The following is a 22,113-nucleotide window of genomic DNA, read 5'->3' as shown; positions in this document are numbered from 1 at the left end:
TCCAACTCCCAGCACTGGATGCCTCCGTTTTTACCATGAAGGAATTGGGGCGGCCAGGGAGAGGGGGTCCCGGTATGGCGTGCGAGTGAATAGGACCCCCAGAGCCCCCTCATTTCACCATCTGCCGGTGCAGCCAGGAAGAGACCGGAGGGGAAGCCCCGGGGAGGCCGTTTCCTTGTTAGGTTTGGCTTTGAATTGTTTTATTTAATCTTCTATAGAAACCAATCAGAATCCCCTTTGACTCATCTGTGGGGTGCCAGAGGTGGGCCTGCCACGGGCAACACGGCACAGGGGCTCGGGCGACACGGCACAGGGGCACGGGAAACACGGCACAGGGGCTCGGGCGACACGGCACAGGGGCACGGGAAACACGGCACAGGGGCTCGGGCGACACGGCACAGGGGCACGGGCGACACGGCACAGGGGCACGGGCAACACGGCACATGGGCACGGGCGACACGGCACAGGGACACGGGCTACACGACACAGCGGCACGGGCGGCACAACACAGGGGAACGGCTTTGTGGGCATCACCTGCGTGGATGCCGAACATTATTTCCATTTCACAAACAAGTACCGACATGCCTGCCCTCGCACGCACACCTTGCACTCCTCAACACTCCTTGGGAATGCTGCCAGTATACACCGAGACTGCTGGGGAGGAAAAATTGTGCAAGTTACAGTGAAAGAGAGGATTTGAGAAGGTGATGCGTATTCCGGAAGGGTCTCAGAGACGAGAGGCGGGCGGCCATGTTGTCTGGAAACGTTTGCCGGCAGACGGGGTAAATTTCCTGTAGAGACGGCGGCAGAACCCGGAGATCCTCGCTTCAAATGCACACTGTGACAGGGCCAGGTTAACGGGGGATGCCCCGGACCTCCTGTCCCCGGGCAGAGACAGACATTCTCGTGGGACTCTGGGTCGGGGGGCAGTTTGCACAAAGTGCTTTGTTGGGTGTTTTGGGGGTCTGCGTTGGGGATTGGTGTGCGGTTTAGCCGCGTCATGGAGCGTCTGTGTCCTGGTTCTGATCACATGACCCGGTAATATTTTATAACCGGCCCAGAGACTGAATGTGGCTGCGGCTCCGGCCCTCAGAGAAACAATCAGGTAACTCGGCTGGGGCTCTTAATCAGCCAGCACAGCCCTGTCTGCCCCGCCGGCCCCCGCACTACAGGGGGGATAACACAGGTGGGGGAACCCATTGTATCCCTTAACCCCCTCACCTGATACATCCCCTGTATACTGATGGGATTTGTAATGGGATGTGAGTGATGGGATTGGGGGTTGGGTTTTGTGTTCATTGGATTGAGATTATATATAAAGTTCTGTGTGTTTGTAAATAAAGTTCTTGTTTTACTGTGAATGGTGGTCTGACTGATCCGTGGAGAGCAGGAGCTCCGTATGAGGGACTGACTGGTGATTCCTCAGCCCTCAAACAGGGGGACCCAGCCTTGGGGACGGTGACCCTGTAACACTCACTTTATGGAAGTCGCTGCAATGAGCACCCAAAGTGGGGCAGTCACCATAGTAACTAATGGAAAGTCCCTGCTGATCGTTGCACTTTTGCTCTTGCGTTGTGTTAACTTTCTGATCTGCTGGCCGATCGTGGGGTTAATCCGGGGTGACCGGAGGACTCATGGCAAACATTCCACTCAAACGTTAATATTTACACAACCTTGGGGGCCACATCAGGCCCTCCCTGATACAGTAACAGAGAGACAGCGAGGGACAGCCAGAGAGACAGCGAGGGACAGTCAGAGAGACAGCGAGGGACAGCCAGAGAGACAGCCCAGGGACAGCCAGAGAGACAGCGAGGGACAGACAGAGGAGACAGCGAGGGACAGCCAGAGAGACAGCGAGGGACAGCCAGAGAGACAGCCCAGGGACAGCCAGAGAGACAGCGAGGGACAGACAGAGGAGACAGCGAGGGACAGCCAGAGAGACAGCCGGGGAGAGTCAGAGAGACAGCGGGGGACAGCCAGAGAGACAGCGGGGGACAGCCAGAGAGCCAAGGAGATAGAGCCATCTGGAGAGAAACAGCCATGGACAAACAAAGTGACAACTGAGGGACAGAGAGACAGCAAAAAACAAAAAGAGAAATAGCAGGGGACCAACAGAGACACAGCAACCCTAATGTGCCCATAGGCGATGCTGAGGGCCGACCCTGATGCCAGGAGCCCCATCAGAAGATTCTTCATTCATTCTCATTATGGTTCATGCTGCCCGTGTGAGGTTTGGGGTAAATGTGTCCTTTTCCTCAAAGCATTGGGTAACCGCATCCTGCCCCCAACCCCCATCACCTGAAGCCAGGCGGAGCTGATATTGTGAAAGGGCAGCTTCCCGGCAGGCAGGAGACCTCGAGAGTCTAAAGTCTGGCAAACGTATCATCGGGGGGAGAAAAACCCGACTGGGGCAATTAGGGCACAATGTGAATGGGGCAGTCCCTCTGATTCAGTGTTTTCAGCGTGAGCCCAGTGTATAGACAGATTTATTCCCCTGGGGGCCCTTTAACCGTGACACATACACTGACACATACACACACTGACACATACACACACACTGACACATACACACACACTGACACATACACTGACACATACACACACACTGACACATACACTGACACATATACACACACTGACACATACACACACACTGACACATACACACACACTGACACATACACACACACACTGACACATACACACACACTGACACATACACACACTCTGACACATACACACACACTGACACAGGCAGACACAAATACACTGACACATGCAGACACACACTGACACATACACTGACACATACACACACACTGACACAGGCAGACACAAATACACTGACACATGCAGACACACACTGACACATGGAGACACACATGGACACATGGAGACACACACTCACACAGGCATACACACACGGACACATGGAGACACACATCGACTCACAGACACACACGTGCATGCACACACACACTATGAGTAAGCTTCTCAGGAAGAGCCCCACATGCCCCATTTTCCCCGAACGCCCTACCGAATTACACAACAAAACAATAATGAGGTCATCGTTCCCCGGAACAGATCACATAACGTGCGGAGATTAACCCTGTGCTGGTCAACGAAGACACAACTCTGCGGAATATGATGATAAACATCACCTGATAACAGCGGCTCTTCCCTCTGAACATACAAAGAGTGCGTGTGTGTGCATTACTACACATCTGTTACACACAGCGATACACACACAGATACACAGTGACACACTGTTACACAATATACACACACAGATAAACAGTGACACACTGTTACACAACATACACACAGATACACAGTGACACACTGTTACACACAGCAATACACACACACAGTGACACACTGTTACACACAGCGATACACACAACGATACAAACTGACACACAAAAGGTTGACTGTGCCCCCTCTCTGAGAAAGAGCTGCTGGTAAACATGGGGTTAAAGAGCTGGGGCCCTTTGTGGTGTGACTGTGCTGCCCGGCACCCGCACACGTATGATCCATATCAATGATATCACCATGTGCAGTCAGCTGCTATATCTGGATCTTTACACCAATCCATACTGCCAGGACATCCCTCCTCGCCTGGCTCCGGATTGGCCAAACTCAGAACCAGCTCCGCCATCCCATTGGCTCTGGGGCCGCTCGTCACGTTTCATGCTCCTTTTATCCATCGGAGAGAAAAAGCCACAAACAGAAGCATGAGGGGGAGAGAGAGGACCCACCGACGAGCTGCCACGGACCCCGATAGACACTGACAGACAAAGGGAAGGAGGGTGAGGACTCCAGGAAGCCACCAACCAGACCGTCACGGCAGCCAACCAGCTAGCGACCGACAGCAACGGGAGACACGGGGACAGACAGCCACAGACAGACAGACAGAGAATGAGACACTCCGACAGATAGAAGGACAAGGAGCGGAAGGGGAACTGAAGTGAGAGATACCCCGAGGATTGAGGAGCCTCGTCCAGAGGGTAAGAGCATGTCTGTGTGTCTGTCTGCATGTCTGTGTCACAATGGCTGCTTACTCTGTATATAACGAGACACAGACTCACGCTCAACAAACCCAGACTCTGTCCCTCCAACTCACGCTCAACAAACCCAACTCTGTCCCTCCAACTCACGCTCAACAAACCCAACTCTGTCCCTCCAAGTCATGCTCAACAAACCCGACTCTGTCCCTCCAACTCACGCTCAACGAACCTAACCCTGTCCCTCCAAGTCATTCTCAACAAACCCAACTCTGTCCCTCCAAGTCATGCTCAACAAACCCGACTCTGTCCCTCCAACTCATGCTCAATGAACCTGACCCTGTCCCTCAAACTTGTGCTCAACAAACCCCACTTTGTTCCTTCAACTCCCACTCAACAAAATTGACTCTGCCCCTCCAACTCACGCTCAACAAACCCGACTCTGTCCCTCAGCTCGCGCTCAATGAACCGAATCTGTCCCTCCAGCTCACTCTCAATAAATCTGACTCTGTCCCTCCAACTCACGCTCAATGAACCCGACTCTGACCCTCACCCCATCTAACATGTCACCGCATCTAGCAAGTAACTGCATAACGCCAGATAACGGCAGCCTCCAAAGACCAAAATAAGTGGGGGATTTGATAAACTGTCTCGATGTGTCCCGAGTGACCGCGTCCTCATAATACCGGCAGACTCCGCGTCCTCCCATACGATGTATATACCTGGCCGTAGAGACCCCGATGGGGCCAGCCGTCTCTGGGCGTCCTCCGTCTCTTGTAAATCTGATATAATTAGGGTAACTTGTCACTTTTCTGTAACGAATGAGCAATTTGATAATTGGAGCGCGGTGAGAAAAGCGCTGAGTGTCATGAATATTAATTCCCTCATTAATATGGAGGTGCCAACGAATCAGGGAGAAATTAATGAGCACCAGGAGAAGGAGAAAGATGAGGATACAGAGCTTCGGTGACAGCCGCCATGAAAGAGACAGCCATAGTGTTACCATGTAATCAAGTATTTCTTCACCAAGAGGGTGGTAGATAAGTGGAACAGGCTCTCAGTAGTGGTGGTAGAGGGTAATACAGTGAGGGGATTAAACATGCATGGGATAGACATACAGCTCCTGAATCTAAGACGAGACCAACGACTGATTAATGTCTGAGCTCTTACTGTAAGTAGGGAAAGGGTCTGAATGGACCTTAAATGTCGTCTTAATTTTTGAGGTCTTTTCCCCCTGGCGAATTAGGACGCGGGGAGTGAAGTCTGGGAGGTAGCATTGGAGTGACGCTCTACCTCCCCGGTTCTGTCGCCAGCGAATTGGGACATTTAGGAGGTATCTGTAAGCGTTTGGATAATTAGGCCCCCCAGGGGCCAGTAGACTGATCAGTAACACATAATGTCCCCCCCCCACTGGCCTGGAGCCCCCCGCAGCCCGGAGACTTCCAAGTCTATCAGAATATTGTGAATATCGTAGGCATCGCTGGTCCTGTTTGGGTCTGGATCAGGCCCAGTCATTGGCTGGGGTTCTATCTGTGAATATCTAGGTTTTACGGACGGAGGAGACCCCATAAACCCGATGGGGGGGGGGTCGCGGGACTTGCTGCTCAGGTAACGAAGAAGACGTTACGTGGAGGCTCCCTGGCGAGGGTTAATTACAAGAAATAAACCCCGTCTCCATGCCAGAGCTCTCCCTGGTGCTGAAACATACAGCCAAATGCAACTGACTGGGGGTGAGTGCAAGCAGCACAGTGTTAATTGACTGGGGTAAGTGCACTAACTGCCCCCCCCCCCCGATGAGCCGTTACTCAGACTCTTGGTGGTTTTTACCCTGTCAGTAACCGGGGTCACATGATCCACGGGGTCGGTCACACGTGGTGCGCTGCCGCGTTCAGAAGTCCATATTAGACACGGAACCTGCGGATGAATTGGCTAGTTAACCCTTTGTGTGTTGGGCGAGCGATGCATTGCAGAGGGTTTTTTGTTGTTGTTGCAACCTTTGGGCTGCGACTCCCCAAACACTCAGCTGTCGAAAAGGCTGAGCGTCATCGGAATTGCAGTCCGCGCGGCGAGGGTGCCGGTGGTTTCCTCCAGCCATCTGCCCCCCCCCTCAGTGCCGCGTAAACGGCTGGCGATGTCGTTCCTGTTTCCAGTTGTTGAGATAGAAAGCGCTCAGGGTGTTACCATGGCAACATCTTAGCTGGAGATAAAGGAGGCGCAGGAGACCGTGAAGAAGATTGGAGGGGATTGGTGAATGCGAAATTAGGCAACCAACGGGAGAGGGTGGGCTCAAGGCTGATGGATGGGGGTCCGCATTGTGTTGAGGCAGATGGATAAAAAAGGGTTAACAACAGGGAGGGGGTGGAAGTAAAAACACTGCAAGGAATCCAAAAAATCAAAATGGCGGAGAGCGACAGGATCCGAGTGAAAATTTAATCACTTCATTCAAAACAAAAATGTGACCGGTAATATTCTGGGGCGTACGGTGTCTGGGGGGGCTCCGGCACGCGGGGGGGGGGCAGACGGTGGCTCCGGTGGGGGGGGGTAGGCTGATCCACCATTAGAACGTCACAGGCTGCGAAAAAAGGGCAGGACAGCTGGAGACTGCGATAATATTCTGATTACGGATAAAGAGACATCCTAATCCGGTGAATTCACGAGAGACTCCGTGGCCGATCCCCTGACTTGGGTGACAAGGGCAGGAATATTTAACTATCTATTTTTTTTGTTATAAATTTCATTTTCCGTTTTGCGTTGGAGTTAAAATGAGTGCATAAGACGCAGCTTTCTGTTCACTTAATGAGTTAATCTGTGTTTTGAAGCCGTATTCCCTGCTTTTCATTCAATCTGCTTTTTTGTTTTATAGACCAACTCAATCACGTACTGGATTATCCTCCCATCGAGTCACAACGAGCGTCCCATCTCCTGAGGACCAGTCCCATCTCCTGAGGACCACGATGACCCGAGGACCTTCCTGGACCAAACTGTCCCTCTGTTTGATTGTGTTACAATCGCAATTCCTCTGTTATCTTGGATTCTGTCCACCCCAATGTGTGTGTGAGACAAGGCCCTGGTTTACGCCACAGTCGGTCTACCACGAGGCCAAGACAGTTGACTGCAATGATCTCCTCCTCACTCATATTCCAGAAAACCTTTCCATTGACACCCAAGTCTTACTGCTTCAAAGTAATAAGATCTCGCGCTTAGGGTGGGAGCTCCAGGAACTGACTAACCTGACTGAGCTGGATCTGTCACAGAATCACTTTCAAAGCATCGAGGACCTGAGCGTGTCCAACCTTTCTCATCTTATTACGCTTTATTTGGAGGAGAATCAACTGACTGAGCTTCCGGACTACTGCTTGAAGGATCTGGAAAACCTTGAGGAACTATACATTAACCATAATCAAATCAGTTTTATTGGTCCTCGTGCCTTCTCTGGCTTGGGAAAACTTTTAAGACTTCATCTCAATGCCAATCGTCTAAGTGTGATAGTTCGAAGGTGGTTCGAAGATCTACCAAACCTGGAGATACTGATGGTAGGGGAAAATCCAGTGACATCACTTCAAAACTTGAACTTTCAACCGCTGGGGAGACTACATAGCCTAGTTTTGGCTGGAATGGAGCTGGAACACATTCCAGAGAACGCGTTTTTTGGACTGGATTATCTGGAGAGTCTGTCATTCTTTGATAATCGATTAACAGAAGTTCCCAAGGAAGCTCTAAAAAATCTAAACTTGTTGAAGTTCTTGGACCTCAACAAAAATCTCATTAGAAGGATTGGAAATGGTGACTTCAAGAACATGCTGCACCTGGAGGAACTAAGCCTCAATTCAATGGAGGAATTGGAACGTGTGGATTCTGGCTCCTTCCAGAACCTACCTGAGCTTATAAAACTAGAAATCTGCAATAATCCCAGATTAACACACCTGGACCCTGAGGCATTTGGTCCAAATGTGGGCTCCCTGAAGACTTTACTTCTCAATAATAACCGACTCGCCATGGTGCCTCTAAAAGTATTTCAGTCGCTCCTAGGGCTCGCTGAGATTAGTTTATATAGCAACCCTCTCCGCTGTGATTGCCAAAATAACTGGAAAGCTCTTTCCTCCCTAAGACTGGTGGAAGCGCAGGCCACCCTGTGTACAAGCCCACCGTTGGTCAGTGGACACCTATTCCTGGAAATCCAGGGCCAAGCGTGGTTAAGCAGATGCCCACCCTTAATAGATGCACACTCGTTTCCTTCTCAGCTTTACCTCTCCAAGCACCAAGTTGTAACCCTCACTTGCCATGCTAGTGGCCATCCACAGCCAGAGATTTACTGGGTGACCCCACATGGAGAAAGAATATCTGGGGCCACTGGTAGAGTCAGAATCCATCCAGAAGGATCATTGCAGATCATGGATGCTATAGAAGAAGACTCTGGGTCCTATATGTGCCAGATATGGAACTCAGATGGAACTGACAGCAAGAGCGTGGTGGTCTACATTAACGGCACTCAGGAGCAGGAGCCGATGACCCTTCTGATGGTCTCAAAGAAGGTGCATTCGAATTTTGTGGTGGTGGAGTGGAAAATGCTGAGTGGGTCAGGAATGGCACCAAGTGTCCTTGCCCCAGTTCAGTGGTCCTCGGCAACAATGAGAATACACAACCCACATATCAGTTACACGGCCAAGGTCCCCCTGGAGATACAAGAATATAATCTAACACACCTTCAGCCGGCCACCAAGTATGAGGTGTGTCTCACTGTTTCTTCTGTATCCCGGCCAAGCCAACAGTCGTGCCTCAATGTCACCACTAAAGATGCTTCTTTTTCTATGGAGGTGGTGGGCAAGCCAGTGAGCATCGCCCTCTCTGCCGCCCTTGCTTCCCTAGTCGCAGGATTATGCATGGCCGCAATTATCGTATATGCGGGACACCACCTCCGGCACAAAAGCTGTGGACACTCGCTAAAGAAGTACATGCAAAGGGCCTCCTTCATTCCACTCAATGAGTTTTACCCTCCGCTCATCAGCCTTTGGGACGGAGAGGTGGAAAAAGAAAGAGAGAGCAGCTTGGAGCAGCCAAGTTTGGTTCCACCTGAAGATGACAAGACGTTCCCCGCTGCAGCCCAAATCGACACCTCAAAGACTTACATGTGGCAGCCTTGAACCTGTGTAGGACTGAGTACAGGATCATCATCACAAAACAAATCTTTGAGGTGTTGTAAACTCTGTGTGTAGGCACAATGTGGAAGTCTTAGAAGTGTTTTGTGAAAAATGGGGTGATTTTAGCGCAATTTTACCCCAGTGGGTGTCGAAGGCACCGGAAGCTCGGAGACAGTCAAAGAAGTATTTGTTGACTTTACCATGACTTTCCAGTTCGAGTTCCTTCTAAAAACACAAACTGTGCGTGTTTAGGCTAAAAAAAAAAAAGCTACTTGGCCAGGGAACTGGATGGGGCAAGAGGGGCAGAATCTTCAGTGCCCGGGAAGTGTCTAAGACCTTGCAGACAGATTTAATGAAGTCTGGTGTGGGATTACCCAGATGCAGCGACCGAACCTCGATCAGCGGGGTCCAGACCAGCATACAACCTCATCACACAGATAACAAAGTAACACGGACATGTCACATGCGTGTTATCTTCACATGCACCACACACGCACACCTTCACAAGCACGCAAAGCCGCAGAGCAATGGTTACGCTGTAAGTGGGTGTTTGTACCTGGAGAGGAGACAGGTTGGTCAATAATTGCGTATGACTTCATTGTGTATCTGAGGAGACTCGGACGGTGTGTAGTTACATATATCTCTTAGATGTTGGAGATGCCTGTTTGTTACAATAGTTGGTATTTCTACGTGTTATAAGTGTTATCGGCAGTGAAACCGCAGGGATCGGGGTGAAAGAACAAAACGTTTTTTAGCAGTTACAGAAATGGACAATGGATGTGAAGGATCAGTATCCTCTTTTCTCGAATAAACCTTGTATTAAAGATGATTCTGGTGTGTCTGCATATTTCTATGGAAAGCCTGAAACTGATAGAGAGGGGGGAGAGAAAAGGAGAGGGAGAGGTGAAAGGAGAGAGAGGGAGAGACAGAGGAGAGAAAAAAGGATAGAGAAAGAGAAAGGAGAGAGAAGGAAAGGAGAAAAAGAGTGAAAAGAGGGAGAAATGGGGAGGAAAAATATAGAGGAGAGAAACAGGGAGAGGGAGGAGAAACATTTCCTTCTGAATGAAGTATCAGTTACTTACTTGTGAACTTTCAGTATTATACTTTTCTCTCGGTTTACGGAAGGGATCTGGACATCGATAAATACAATTTATATCTGATTTTTATTTAAGGGAGAAATATACAGAAAGAAGCGAGAGGAGGGGAAATGGTGAGAGAAAAAGAGTAAGGAGAGAAAGATTGAAAGAAGAGAAAGAGGGCGAGAGATATAGTAAAAGGAGAGAAATAATGAGAGAAAATAGGGAAATGAGAGAGGAGAGAACAGAAAGTGAGAGAGTACGCACTCACACCATTTCATCATTTACGCCATAAATACATATTTTGTCGGTAATTTCAAAGAATTGATATTTATTAAAATCTTTTATTTTAGGAGAATACATTTTTCAGCAAATGCGAGAAATACATTTCCCAGTGACAGCATAAATAATCTACTTTATAACAAACATCACTAAAGTCAGCAAAATAAAGTTTAAGACTTTAGCATAAACTTTCCCGTTCCGGAGACTTTTCCCCAAATGCACATTTTAAGATCAGAACACACAAAATATTGCATAAAACTTTTATCTATCACCTGAAAAAAAAAAATTCTGAAATACCAAAAACTTGCATTCAATTCTCAATGAGACCCAAACTGCTCCGGATACCCAAGCACCGCGCAGAGATCTCCCTTTTTTTGGCACGCAGACGCGGATCTTTCTCCAAGACCCCGGAAATGGTGATTGGCGAAGCCGGACTATTAGAAAAAGATTGAAGAAAAGGAAAGCTTTGCCCGGGGGAGGGGGGGGCAGACCCAGCCCCCGAGGAACATAAAAGCCCTGAAAGTTCTCTTCTATCCTCCAAGGTGCCTTCCCAGCATGTGTGGGGTTAAATAAATTGGCCCAAGGTTACGGCAACCTTAACAGCTCTCGTGCAAAGGCCACTGGCAGCGAAGGGGTTAAACAATCTTACGCACTAAGACTTCGAAAAGCTTTAAAATATTAATATTTGTTACATTAGGTTTACCAGTGTAAGCAGGCTTTAACACGGACGGGACACATCTAGAGAACACGTTAAAATCGCTGGTGCGAGGTGCATTTTTTAGTGTCTCCATGACAAGCGCTCGCCCGACATCAAAGCCCCTCTTTATCTGTTTGCCGCTGAATTTGCATGATAACCCCTCCCCCATTCTTTTGCCCCTCCTCTTTGGTTCCAGAGAAGGGGGGGGTTATTCGTTATGCAGGATTAGCCCTGCTGGGGGGTAAATACTCCCTTCTTGTTAAATAAATATCTAAACAGCGAGAGGACCGATTGGAGGAGAGAAAACGCCGGCTGCGGAGGGCTTAGGAAATACGGCTAATGATGAAAGTCCTCGTTCAGGGCAAATCCAGGCGATTACCCATTGTGCGTTGGCCGATACGCGTCACTGGGAGTCACTGGGGGTCCCCAGGGGTCACCAGTTTGGGACAGAGAAAGATTTAACTGCTTTAATCCGATTATCCGCCTGGGTGCCGGGGCTCTATTAACACCAACCTGCATTTGGAGGCTCATGGGGTGTGTAACGAAAACCCTTCTTTACCCCATTACCCAGTTAATTAACCTGTTCCCTGCCAGAGGCCTGCACCATATCACCGCGCTGCCCCCTAGTGGAGAACGAGTGACTGTTCCTCTAAAAGGCGGCTTCCGACATCTCCGTCACATCGAAAACCGGCGCCAAGGAAAAGCTTCTCAAACCCAAGCGTTTCCTTCATTTTCCTGGAATGTTGGAGGCTTCCGGAATTATTACATAAATTACATAAAAACAACAAAAAAAACCCCCCAAAAACGTGAGGTTTCCGAAAAACCCCAACTGGCTGAGAGAAACTGCAGCAACTGGCAGAACAAGCAGCGATCACAAGCAAGAAAACCAGAGGAACATGGCGCACGTAACACAAGCCGCGAATCGCTCGCCCTCTGCCGCGGGGTCAGTCGCCTCGGACCGCCATACCGCGCGCGACACCGGTGTCTCCTCACCGACACCGTACAACCGGCAGCAGCACTGAGGCTTTGTCCTAAAAGCTTACAATCTAAAGACACAAGCAGCTGACGTGGCTTTCAGTGGATGCCGGTTGGCGCATATATTAAAAAGATATAAGGCCCTGGCTCTCCTTCCCTTATTAAAAGCACGTTTCGTGCATGTTAAAACAATAAGGCTCCAACCTTAAAATAATGTGCGCGACGCCCAGAAAAAGCCAAAATCTGGCTTATATTCCCACCACAAAAACGCACAAAGTTGTCCCTTTAAAAAACATATATATTCTTTCACGTCCAATGGGATCGCGCAGGCGCAGTCAGGACCCCGGACACTGAGAAATGCGTTGAGTAAAGCACAGAGCGGGTCGTATGTCGTATTCTGTTGTGCTTGGAAAAAAGAGCAGCAAAGTGAGAGTCTCGGAAACTCAGCCGGTGAGACGCTGGAGACAGCGCGGCCTGACGCGGAAAGAAACAAAACGCGCATCGCAGCCGCACCGCGCAGGAAAATCCGGGGTTTTCCCAGAAGCCCTTTCAAGGACAAGACGCCCATGTGGTTAAGAGAAAGGCCTCAGGAAACAAGAGGGAGAGACCCGAGGATGCACTCACTCCCGTCAATTAAAAAAAGTTACCCTGACCAGTCTGTGCTCAGGAGGTGTCGCCGGGCCCCCCTCCCACGTCTGGCATCAATGGAACATTCCTGAGGGGTTCTTTGGACGGGTGATCTCAGACCACCGGTGGGAATGGGACTTCCAGCCTGGTCCGTGGTCGTCTACAGAGAAGGGGGTGAAACACAAAGTAAGGAATGGAGTTCAGAGGATCACCTATCCACGGAAACTCTGAGCGGCGAGACAGAAAACACGGAGCAGTGGAGGCGGCAGGGGTGCGAGGGGCAGGAAGCCGGGCCGGGGACCAGATGTCGCTTCCCCTAACGGCAGGAGGGTAACATAAATAATGGGGTGCATGCTAAGCTGAGTACCCCGTTTAGTTTTAACCTCTGTCTGCTCCGTTCTGAATGAGGTGCGATTATGACCGGTTACTTTTTAACGAGCGGAAAAACCTGGTTTTTGTGACTTTACCATTTGTGCCCCATTGCAACCTTTATACCCCCTTTTTTGATTCTACAAGGCGCGATGGTCCTGGGTGAGCACACCTCACCCCCCAAATAATGCTCTTTATAGATTAATGCAGAGGTAGAAAGCTGTAGGCCGATCGTGGAAAGCATTAATGGTTTGATGGTTTGGAGTGAGAAGCTGCCGCGCATGCGAGGGGAAAGCAGGCTGATTCAATGCAGGTTAAAGTGACAAAATGAGGCAGGAAAGACCTTCAAGCACGACGGAGAAGATGGGTGACAGCACAGTCCAAAGATTCACCTACGGTGAAAATATGCACGAGGAGCTCAGGATGATGACATCAGATGAACTTTATGAGGTGAGAGGGAGACCAAAGAGTCTAAAGTTCAAGGTGGCTGATCTTCATACTGCTCTTAGTAAGAAGGCGGCATTGGATAGAGCGTGCAGAAAGTAAGAAGCCCGGGCTTCTCCAAGTGCCCGTCAGAGTAAAGATTCACTATCCCTGGAACATGAAATGCACGCGTGAGGCTTCCAGAAAACATCACAAAAACAGCAGCAGATAATTGTAGAAAAGTTGTGTGGACTTCAGGACCAGCTCCAAAAATCACTCTAATATATCTCATTGCTTAGTGTAAATGACAGCCATCTTCTCCTGTCTATCTAGAAGCCATGATCTACCATCCATCCAGAGGCCATCATCTCCAAACCATCTACAGGCCATCATCTCCAAACCATCTAGAGGCCATCATCTGCAAACCATCTAGAGGCCATCATCTCCAAACCATCTAGAGGCCATCATCTGCAAACCATCTAGAGGCTATCATCTCCAAACCATCTAGAGGCCATCATCTCCAAACCATCTAGAGGCCATCATCTCCAAACCATCTAGAGGCCATCATCTCCAAACCATCTAGAGGCCATCATCTGCAAACCATCTAGAGGATATCATCTCTAAACCATCTAGAGGCCGGTATCTCCAAGCCATCTAGAGGCCATCATCTCCAAACCATCTAGAATTCATTGTCTTCCATCCATCTAGAGGCCATAGTCTTCTGTCCATTTGAAGGCCATTGTCTCCCAAGCAGAGGATGTATTCTGGATTCTCTCAATAAAGAAAACTCCAGGCGACTGAGATGCGCCTCCCCTCCATGTTCACCCGACATGTTCTACAGCATCCAGGTTTTGACTTCGGCTCCCCTGTTTGTCACATATTAAGACCTCTGCAAAGCTTTCAGTAAATTCCCACAAATACTACAGACACCATATATTTTTTCTTTCCTCTAACTTTACGCTTAAAAAAATATTTTACAAATTATTTTCCACTCTCTGCTGAAAGATAAAAATAGAAAAGCTCGTGATCTCTGAGGCCGCTCCAGAAACTCGAGTAAAAAGGGGGTTTCTGAACATGAAATATTTTAGCAAAGAAATAATTATCCAAACTATATTTCTCAATCTCCAATTTCTACGCACATTCAGGTAGCAGGAATCCCCCACGGAATATCTCGGGGCCACGGAACATTTCCCTGATAAACCAAGTAAATAAACATTAAGATTTCTACCTGAAAGCCAGCAGTGACCACGTCTGGCCTGCTTCTGCTGGCCCATTAGTGCCATCTCTTTTGGTAGCCGCTCATCTACCTTCCCGTAGTGCTCTTAAAAAAGCTAATGAATTCAGTCCTTTCTTCAAGTCCTCCTTTTAATAGCCTGTGCTGTCCTCACCAGAGCAGCGAAAAATCACGATCCTGCCTCCACGCGTGTGAAGCACACGTCAACAATTCCCGGCTTCTTTCTAAACCTGATTAGAATTCTGTTTGCAAACTTGACGAGAGACTCGTTTTAATCTCTTGTAGGATAGACAGGAGCTGGATCAAAAACACAATTCCAAAGCGGGCTTCACAAGGAGCGGGGGTCTTCTTGTGGAGACAGAAGGAGCCAGAGCTCACGGGACGGGCTGTGTCCACACTGGTGTCAAAGCACAAAACACGCATGTCCTTTAATAGTTAGACACAACGCAATCTCGGTATTGCGGTGGATTTCGTCCTAGGAAGCTCAAGTATGGTGAAATGGCGCGTGTACTGTAAGACATTTAATCTCCGAGAGGAATCGATGGGTCGGCATGGATTCCTTATGGCTTCTGAGGTCCAGGAGAGAGGACAACCGGGGTAGACAGCCCATCCACGCTGAGAGTTGGCACGTGAATCTGGTTACTTCCATTGGTGGGAAACTGAAACAAGAGAGAAGGGCATGAGATACTTCAGAGGGGTGCAACGGAGATCAGAAATACACATGAAGGCCGTGTCCCTGGCTTTACAAAACTGTCCCCAACCATCAACGGCCACATGTACGCTTAGGATCGTAACAACTAAGAATCGTAGAATGCACTTCTCAGGAGACGTGTTTACCTGGAAGGAGAGTTTGGCCGGGCTCCGTGGAGCTATCGGGCTGAGGGTACTCCAGAAATGAATAGATGGAGGCAGAGAACTTGGGGTGAGTAGCAGCGGGGTCTGAAAAAACAGAGAGATCTTATTTCAGAAAATGTATGAACTTCAATAAATGCCCCTTGACAGCATCATTATAAACTACATTATGTGCACCCCCCACCAGCCACTAATGGAACCAAAGCGAAGGTCCACCATGGAGTCTTCTGGACTGACCAGAGAGTGAGACGTGATCACAGATGACGCGCTCCCAGGCGGCAGCAGCGAGTTTACTCCAGGGTTCATCTTTTCCTGGCCAAGCACAGCAGAGAAGGGGAGTTCTAAATCTTTTGGCTTCTTCCCCTTTCCAGGAGGCCCCTCGGTGGACGTGGCTGGAGTAGAAGAATCGTCCTTCTTCTCTCCTTCCTGGGATTCTGTCTTCATGTTGAGGTCTTCTTTCTCTGGAGAGTCTATGAGTACCACAATCTCCTGCGTATGTGGTTCTTCTGAGCTTTGGACCTTTAACTCTGGTAAAGACGTCAGGAAAACCTGTGGCTCCGACATGTCCTCGGTTCCAGCGAGTGCAGTGTCCTCTACTTTAATATCAGGCGTAGGGGGGTCCACAGTGACCTGTGACACAAACCAAAGTGCCCAATAAACATGTCCATCTCACTTTGGCCATCAAACGAAGACCTTTACCTTCCTGCTGTAGGGTGATGTCTAGGTATATAAACTCATAGTACTAGAAGCCACGTATGGAATCTATACCCCTACCACATAGTGACATATAGTTACGTATTGTAGCTAAACGACACAGAGACACTGCTGCCCTCACCATTTTCAAAAACAAAATTTTTGGAGTTAGCTTCGCCCCTAAGCTCTGCCACCCCAGACGTAACAGTGACATACTAGGACATATGAACAAACAAAGCATGTTACGTGTAACTGGAGTTCGTCTGAGCTGTGAATGTTGACTTCCACAGACAGGGCTCCATCGTTCTGCTCGGCCGGCTCGAGCAACGAGACGTCCATGTCTGGTCCTTTGGTCTCAACCGTGGACATCGGCTCGCTGGTCGGAAAAGAGTCCTGTTTGTTAGTCCTGGCCGGGCCGCTTGGCGGGGCTTGCAGAGACTGGATGGTGAAGGTGGAATAGAGGCCAGAACGCATGTACTCGTTACGACTGGTCTTCGAGCTGCTCCTTACCATTTTGGGGACATAGGGAGAGCTGTCTGCGGATTTGGGGGGTTGGCTCGGGTCACTCGCAGACTCTCTACATTTTCCGTCTTCTTTTGAAACCTCGTTGCCACCGGGATCGGGATAGCAGACGAACTTGTACACAAACTTTTGCCCACTCACTTTCTTGATGATGTTCTGTAAAATGAAAGATGATGTTATTAGTCTTGGCTGCGCCAGGTAACCACCGAAGCCACATCTCGATTTCCAAGATGGGCTGCAGCCCTCAAGCGAAGCTTGCGTGGGGCACATGGAGAGCAATCTGCCACCTGAAAAAAGTTCACATATACCACTAGCACATAAAACAGTTAAGATAACGCGTGTGACACGTGGGGCAAGTGACCACCCAGACACAGTCCGGTATGTCCAGCTGTCTCGCCGTCGGCTCACCTTGTCGTAGTAATACCGCAGAGCGCGGCTCAGTTTATCGTAGTTCATGTTCGTTTTGTTTTTGCGGAGACCCCAGAGCCGCGCCACCTCCTCGGCGTCCAGGAGCTTGAACTCTCCGTCGTTGGACGTCCAGGAGATGAGATGACGGTGACTCTGCTCCTCTAACAGCTGCAGGAGGAACTGCCAGAGGGTCCCAGAGGGGTCCATCCCTGCGCACGAGACAGAGAGGGTGTCAGAGACAGGACACGTCCAAGAAAGACAGCGGACGTGGCCGGTAGGGGAAAGACAGTTCATGTCCCATGGAAGGAGGAACCAGGCATTGGAGAGCGCACGCTCCATGGTGAGAGAGCGCGAGAGTGTGTATGACGCTGAGAGAATAAGAACATGCAGTGTGACAGTGACACCGGGAAGAGAGCGCTTTAAGCAGCATGTGACAGAGGCTTTAACAGAGAAGGAGAAGACGAGATGTTGGATAAGCGGCAGGGTTCGGAAGCCGGGTTTGCGTGGATATTTGGGGGGGCACTCGGCCCCCAGAAGCATTTTCTTCTCACCTGACTCTTTCAGACTGCTCCATGCCCTCTCACCGCTCAGTACTCTCCCCCACTCCTCCACTCTCCCGCTGGCTCTCCCCCGCACTCATCATGTTTACAAGGAGATGATGTTGTGGAGAAGCGGACACTGCGATGGCAGAGAAGCGACAGTGTGGGAGGAACGTGGACATAACACAGCAACACAAGCCCCCCCCCATGTTTGTCTCTCCTCTCTCACCTGTCTGCAATCCGAGCTGTCTTACTGGCCGGATCCTTTCTGCCCCTGCGATGTCTCAATGCCCCTGCGAGTCCATGCACGCCGGAGGCTGCGGGGCAACAAGCCAGCCCTGGGCATGGTACAGGGAGGAGAGCAGGCTGCACCCCCTCCCCTGCTTCTCTCTGGCCTATATCGCTGCTCTCTTTCCTCAGTCCTCTATCCACTCCTCCCCATCGCTTTTGATCCAATGGTGACCCCTACCCGGGTTTAGAGCTCTACTTTCTGCCCCTCTCTCTGTGTCTCTCCCCTTCACCCCACAAACACCGGAGAGAATCCCCGTTTTACGTCAGAGGGAAGAAGAAACAGTGTAGGGGGGAGAGGGAGGAGAGGAGAGGGAGGAGAGGAGAGGGAGGAGGTGACAGGGGAGGGGAGAGGGAGGCAAGGATCCACGTCCCTCTACAACACAAGTGGGGAAGAGAGGGATACTGGGATCATAGGGAGATATTGGGATCAACGGGGGAGAAGGATACTGGGATCTGACAGGAGGAAAGGGGAATGTGGAGATCTGTGGATGGAAAAGGGGATGCTGGGATCTGATGGATATTGGGGGGTGCTGGGATCTGATGGATATTGGGGGGTGCTGGGATCTGATGGATATTGGGGATACTGGGATCTAATGGATATCAGGGGATACTGGGATCTGATGGATATTGGGGGATACTGGGATCTGATGGATATTGGGGATACTGGGATCTAATGGATATCAGGGGATACTGGGATCTGATGGATATTGGGGATACTGGGATCTGATAGATATTGGGGATACTGGGATCTGATGGATATTGGGGATACTGGGATCTGATGGTTATTGGGGGATACTGGGATCCGATGGATATTGGGGGGATACTGGGATCTGATGGATATTGGGGGATACTGGGATCTGATGGATATTGAGGGATCTGATGGATATTGGGGGGATACTGGGATCTGATGGATATCAGGGATACTGGGATCTGATGGATATCGGGGGGTACTGGGATCTAATGGATATTGGGGGGATACTGGGATCTGATGGATATCGGGGATATTGGGATCTGATGGATATCGGGAATACTGGGATCTGATGGATATCGGGGTACTGGGATCTAATGGATATTGGGGGTACTGGGATCTAATGGATATTGGGGGTACTGGGATCTAATGGATATTGGGGGGATGCTGGGATCTGATGGATATCGGGAATACTGGGATCTAATGGATATCGGGGGTACTGGGATCTAATGGATATTGGGGGTACTGGGATCTAATGGATATTGGGGGTACTGGGATCTAATGGATATTGGGGGGATGCTGGGATCTGATGGATATCGGGGATACTGGGATCTGATGGATATCGGGGATACTGGGATCTGATGGATATCAGGGATACTGGGATCTGATGGATATCAGGGATACTGGGTCCAAGGATTTACTGGAGTCTAAGGGCAACTGACAAAATAATTACTACACACGGGGGTAACACGCAGTTCCTGTCTGATAGGAAGGGGGGATATAAATTCCACAGAAATGGCGGCACAAATCGCCCCATTACAGGCAGTGACAAGGCCGCGTTACCATGGTAACAAACAACCGCTGGGAGGCAGCCGTTCCCGGAAAGCGCTGTATCTCTTAACCCCTCAACTGCCAAGATCCTTAACCTCTTCTTTGCTACAGCCCAGCACATAATCCCACACAGCATAGTGCTCCGCTTAACCCCTCATGTGCCAGAGGCCAAATCGTATTCTTTAACCTCTGACCTGCCAGAGAGCACAGCATCCTTTAACCCCTTTTCTACCAAAGGCCAGCACAGCATAGCTAAGCGCTTTACTGGTCAGAGGCTAGCAGTGCACCCCTTAACCCTTTCACCACAAACACAATCCATAGAGCGAGAACGTTTTTAATCAATTTATTAGAGAGACGACTTACATATAAATAAGGCTGAAAAAATGCTTGATCATGCGCACACGCACACGCAAATACACCAACACACACGCACATACACCAACACACACGGATGCACATACACCAAACACACACATACACGCACGCTCCTCTGACTGTCGCGTGTTCATGGGACGTTCACAGCCTTCTTATTAGAGAGACCGCGTTAGTCTGAGAGATCCTGCAGCTCCCGCAGACCCTGGAAGAGAAATAAAGGATAAAACAGAACGTCTCGCCCCGCTTTCTATGTGTGACCCCTTGGGGGCGGACTGTCACTTTACTGCTGCTGTAAAACCTACCCTGACACGCTGAGCGGACTGTCACTTTACTGCTGCTGTAAAACCTACCCTGACACGCTGAGCGGACTGTCACTTTACTGCTGCTGTAAAACCTACCCTGACGCGCTGAGCGGACTGTCACTTTACAGCTGCTGTAAAACCTACCCCGACGCGCTGAGCGGACTGTCACTTTACTGCTGCTGTAAAACCTACCCCGACGCGCTGAGCGAACTGTCTCTCACCTCTAAAACCAGCCGGATGTGAGCCTTAATATTGGCAGCATCTCTGGACAGATTTTCGCTAATCCTGAAACGAGAGGGAGAGACGGGGCCCCGTCACACAGGAATATGGCAGGCACAGGGTACGAGACGCCGGGCCGTGGGGGCCACAAGATTACAGGAGCCTCCAGGAGAGGGAAATCTTACTCTGTCAGCATCTTGTTTTTCTTTTCAATAAATTTCAGAGCTTCTTCCAGCGTCAACTCGGCAAAGAAACCAAATCCCAGAGCCAGGAAGATCTTGGAGGAGTCCGGACTAAAAAAGAGTGAGTGTGAGCCGCAGGGGGTCCGGAGAGAGGGGGACGCGCGTGTGTGTTCTGAGTGTGAGCTGCAGGGGATCCGGAGAGAGGGGGCGCGTGTGTTCTGAGTGTGAGCCGCAGGGAGTCCGGAGAGGGAGGGACATGCGTGTGTTCTGAGTGTGAGCCGCAGGGGGTGCGGAGAGGGGGACGAGCGTGTTCTAAGTGTGAGCTGCAGGGAGTGCGGAGAGGGGGGCGCGTGTGTTCTGAGTGTGAGCCGCAGGGGGTGCGGAGAGGGGGACGAGCGTGTTCTGAGTGCGAGCCACAGAGGGTCCGGAGAGAGGGACGCGCGTGTTCTAAGTGTGAGCTGCAGGGAGTGCGGAGAGGGGGGCGCGTGTGTTCTGAGTGTGAGCCGCAGGGAGCGCGGAGAGGGGGACATGCGTGTTCTGAGTGTGAGCCGCAGGGAGTGTGAGCTTTGAGGAAGAGTGGAGATCCCACAGACGTTACTCACACCTCGGCGCTCACATAGAAGTTGCATCCCAGGTCAACTTGTGTCTGTAGCGTCTCGGCCGGCAACTCCTGCAACGAGAGAGCGAGCGCTCAGTAATTCCACGCACTCCGTGGCAGCGCTCTGTTACCTCCAGTAACCCAACACAACCCCCCACGCAGATGCCCCCGCCGCCCCGGGCGATGCCCCCGGGCCACACCGTACCTGCAGCCGCTCGATCACATTCTTCAGCTGCAGATACTGACTGATCTTCTCGTAGACGGCGTCCTGATTCTCCAGCACCTTCCTGCCACGAAAGACACGTTCAGCGTCACTAATACCCTCCAATCTGCGTGAATTTACCCCCCCGGGCAGAGATTATTCCGTCTCCTCAGCGGGAGACGTAACCGGCACGTCTTACTGAGTTTACGAGATGACAAGTCATGCGGCTCACGTGTAGAAAATACACGCAAAGTCCAACATACATGTGGAACACAGCTGCGGCACCGGGCACATTTCTCATGGGCAGCTTGCGTGCACTGAGGCAGTTCTCATGGTCACGCATGTCCTGAGCACACGGATTGGGTCATGTGGTGTGTGTTGGGGGTAGGGTGTCTATGCCTCCCCTGCGGCACCTGACTCTGATTGTGTGAATAGTGGGTGGGGTGACAAGGGCCGCGGGGGAGTGGCTCGGGCGGGGCCTGGTGACGTGTCACATACCGCAGATCCCGCTGCAGGGTGTCAGTCACGAACGCCTCGTACCGCAGAACCTTCTCCGCTTTCCCCTCCATGTGTGGAGCTCCAAGCA

The 22,113-nt window shown here is 50.5% G+C and overlaps 2 protein-coding genes and 1 pseudogene across 2 annotated transcripts; 1 reads left to right on the top strand and 2 right to left on the bottom strand.

Moving 5' to 3' along the window:
• Nucleotides 1-4,716: 4,716 nt before the first annotated feature.
• Nucleotides 4,717-9,145, top strand: LOC149274056 (leucine-rich repeat neuronal protein 1-like; annotated as a pseudogene).
• Nucleotides 9,146-15,385: 6,240 nt separating this feature from the next.
• On the bottom strand, nt 15,386-17,507 carry LOC149274055 (ETS domain-containing protein Elk-1-like). The gene is made up of 5 exons (XM_089505921.1): nt 17,301-17,507; nt 16,617-17,048; nt 15,915-16,307; nt 15,663-15,764; nt 15,386-15,484 (listed from the first exon to the last, which is right to left on the bottom strand). The coding sequence occupies exons 1-5, from the start codon at nt 17,505-17,507 to the stop codon at nt 15,386-15,388; spliced, it is 1,233 nt and encodes a 410-aa protein (XP_089362047.1).
• A 2,686-nt stretch (nt 17,508-20,193) lies between these two features.
• On the bottom strand, nt 20,194-22,096 carry LOC149274054 (protein UXT-like). Its single transcript, XM_089505909.1, has 6 exons — nt 22,026-22,096; nt 21,531-21,612; nt 21,330-21,397; nt 20,731-20,838; nt 20,548-20,611; nt 20,194-20,226 (listed from the first exon to the last, which is right to left on the bottom strand). The coding sequence occupies exons 1-6, from the start codon at nt 22,094-22,096 to the stop codon at nt 20,194-20,196; spliced, it is 426 nt and encodes a 141-aa protein (XP_089362035.1).
• Between the last annotated feature and the right edge of the window lie 17 nt (nt 22,097-22,113).

Source organism: Sceloporus occidentalis, unplaced genomic scaffold (assembly GCF_023333645.1).
Source record: "Sceloporus occidentalis isolate IW3139 unplaced genomic scaffold, rSceOcc1.0.p SCAF_351, whole genome shotgun sequence".
NCBI lineage: Eukaryota > Metazoa > Chordata > Lepidosauria > Squamata > Phrynosomatidae > Sceloporus > Sceloporus occidentalis.
This window is presented reverse-complemented; position numbering and strand designations above follow the sequence as displayed.

Excerpts from the sequence above, each read along its gene's own strand:
- LOC149274055 (XM_089505921.1), bottom strand. The coding sequence starts at position 17,507 with ATGGACCCCTCTGGGACCCTCTGGCAGTTCCTCCTGCAGCTGTTAGAG. Across the intron at positions 16,308-16,616 it reads CAGACGAACTCCAGTTACAC|GTCACTGTGGACCCCCCTAC; the intron begins GTAACATGCTTT and ends TTTGTGTCACAG. Across the intron at positions 15,765-15,914 it reads TGATCACGTCTCACTCTCTG|ACCCCGCTGCTACTCACCCC; the intron begins GTCAGTCCAGAA and ends CTGTTTTTTCAG.
- LOC149274054 (XM_089505909.1), bottom strand. The coding sequence starts at position 22,096 with ATGGAGGGGAAAGCGGAGAAGGTTCTGCGGTACGAGGCGTTCGTGACT. Across the intron at positions 21,398-21,530 it reads ATGTGATCGAGCGGCTGCAG|GAGTTGCCGGCCGAGACGCT; the intron begins GTACGGTGTGGC and ends CTCTCGTTGCAG. Across the intron at positions 20,612-20,730 it reads AAAAACAAGATGCTGACAGA|GATTAGCGAAAATCTGTCCA; the intron begins GTAAGATTTCCC and ends CTCTCGTTTCAG.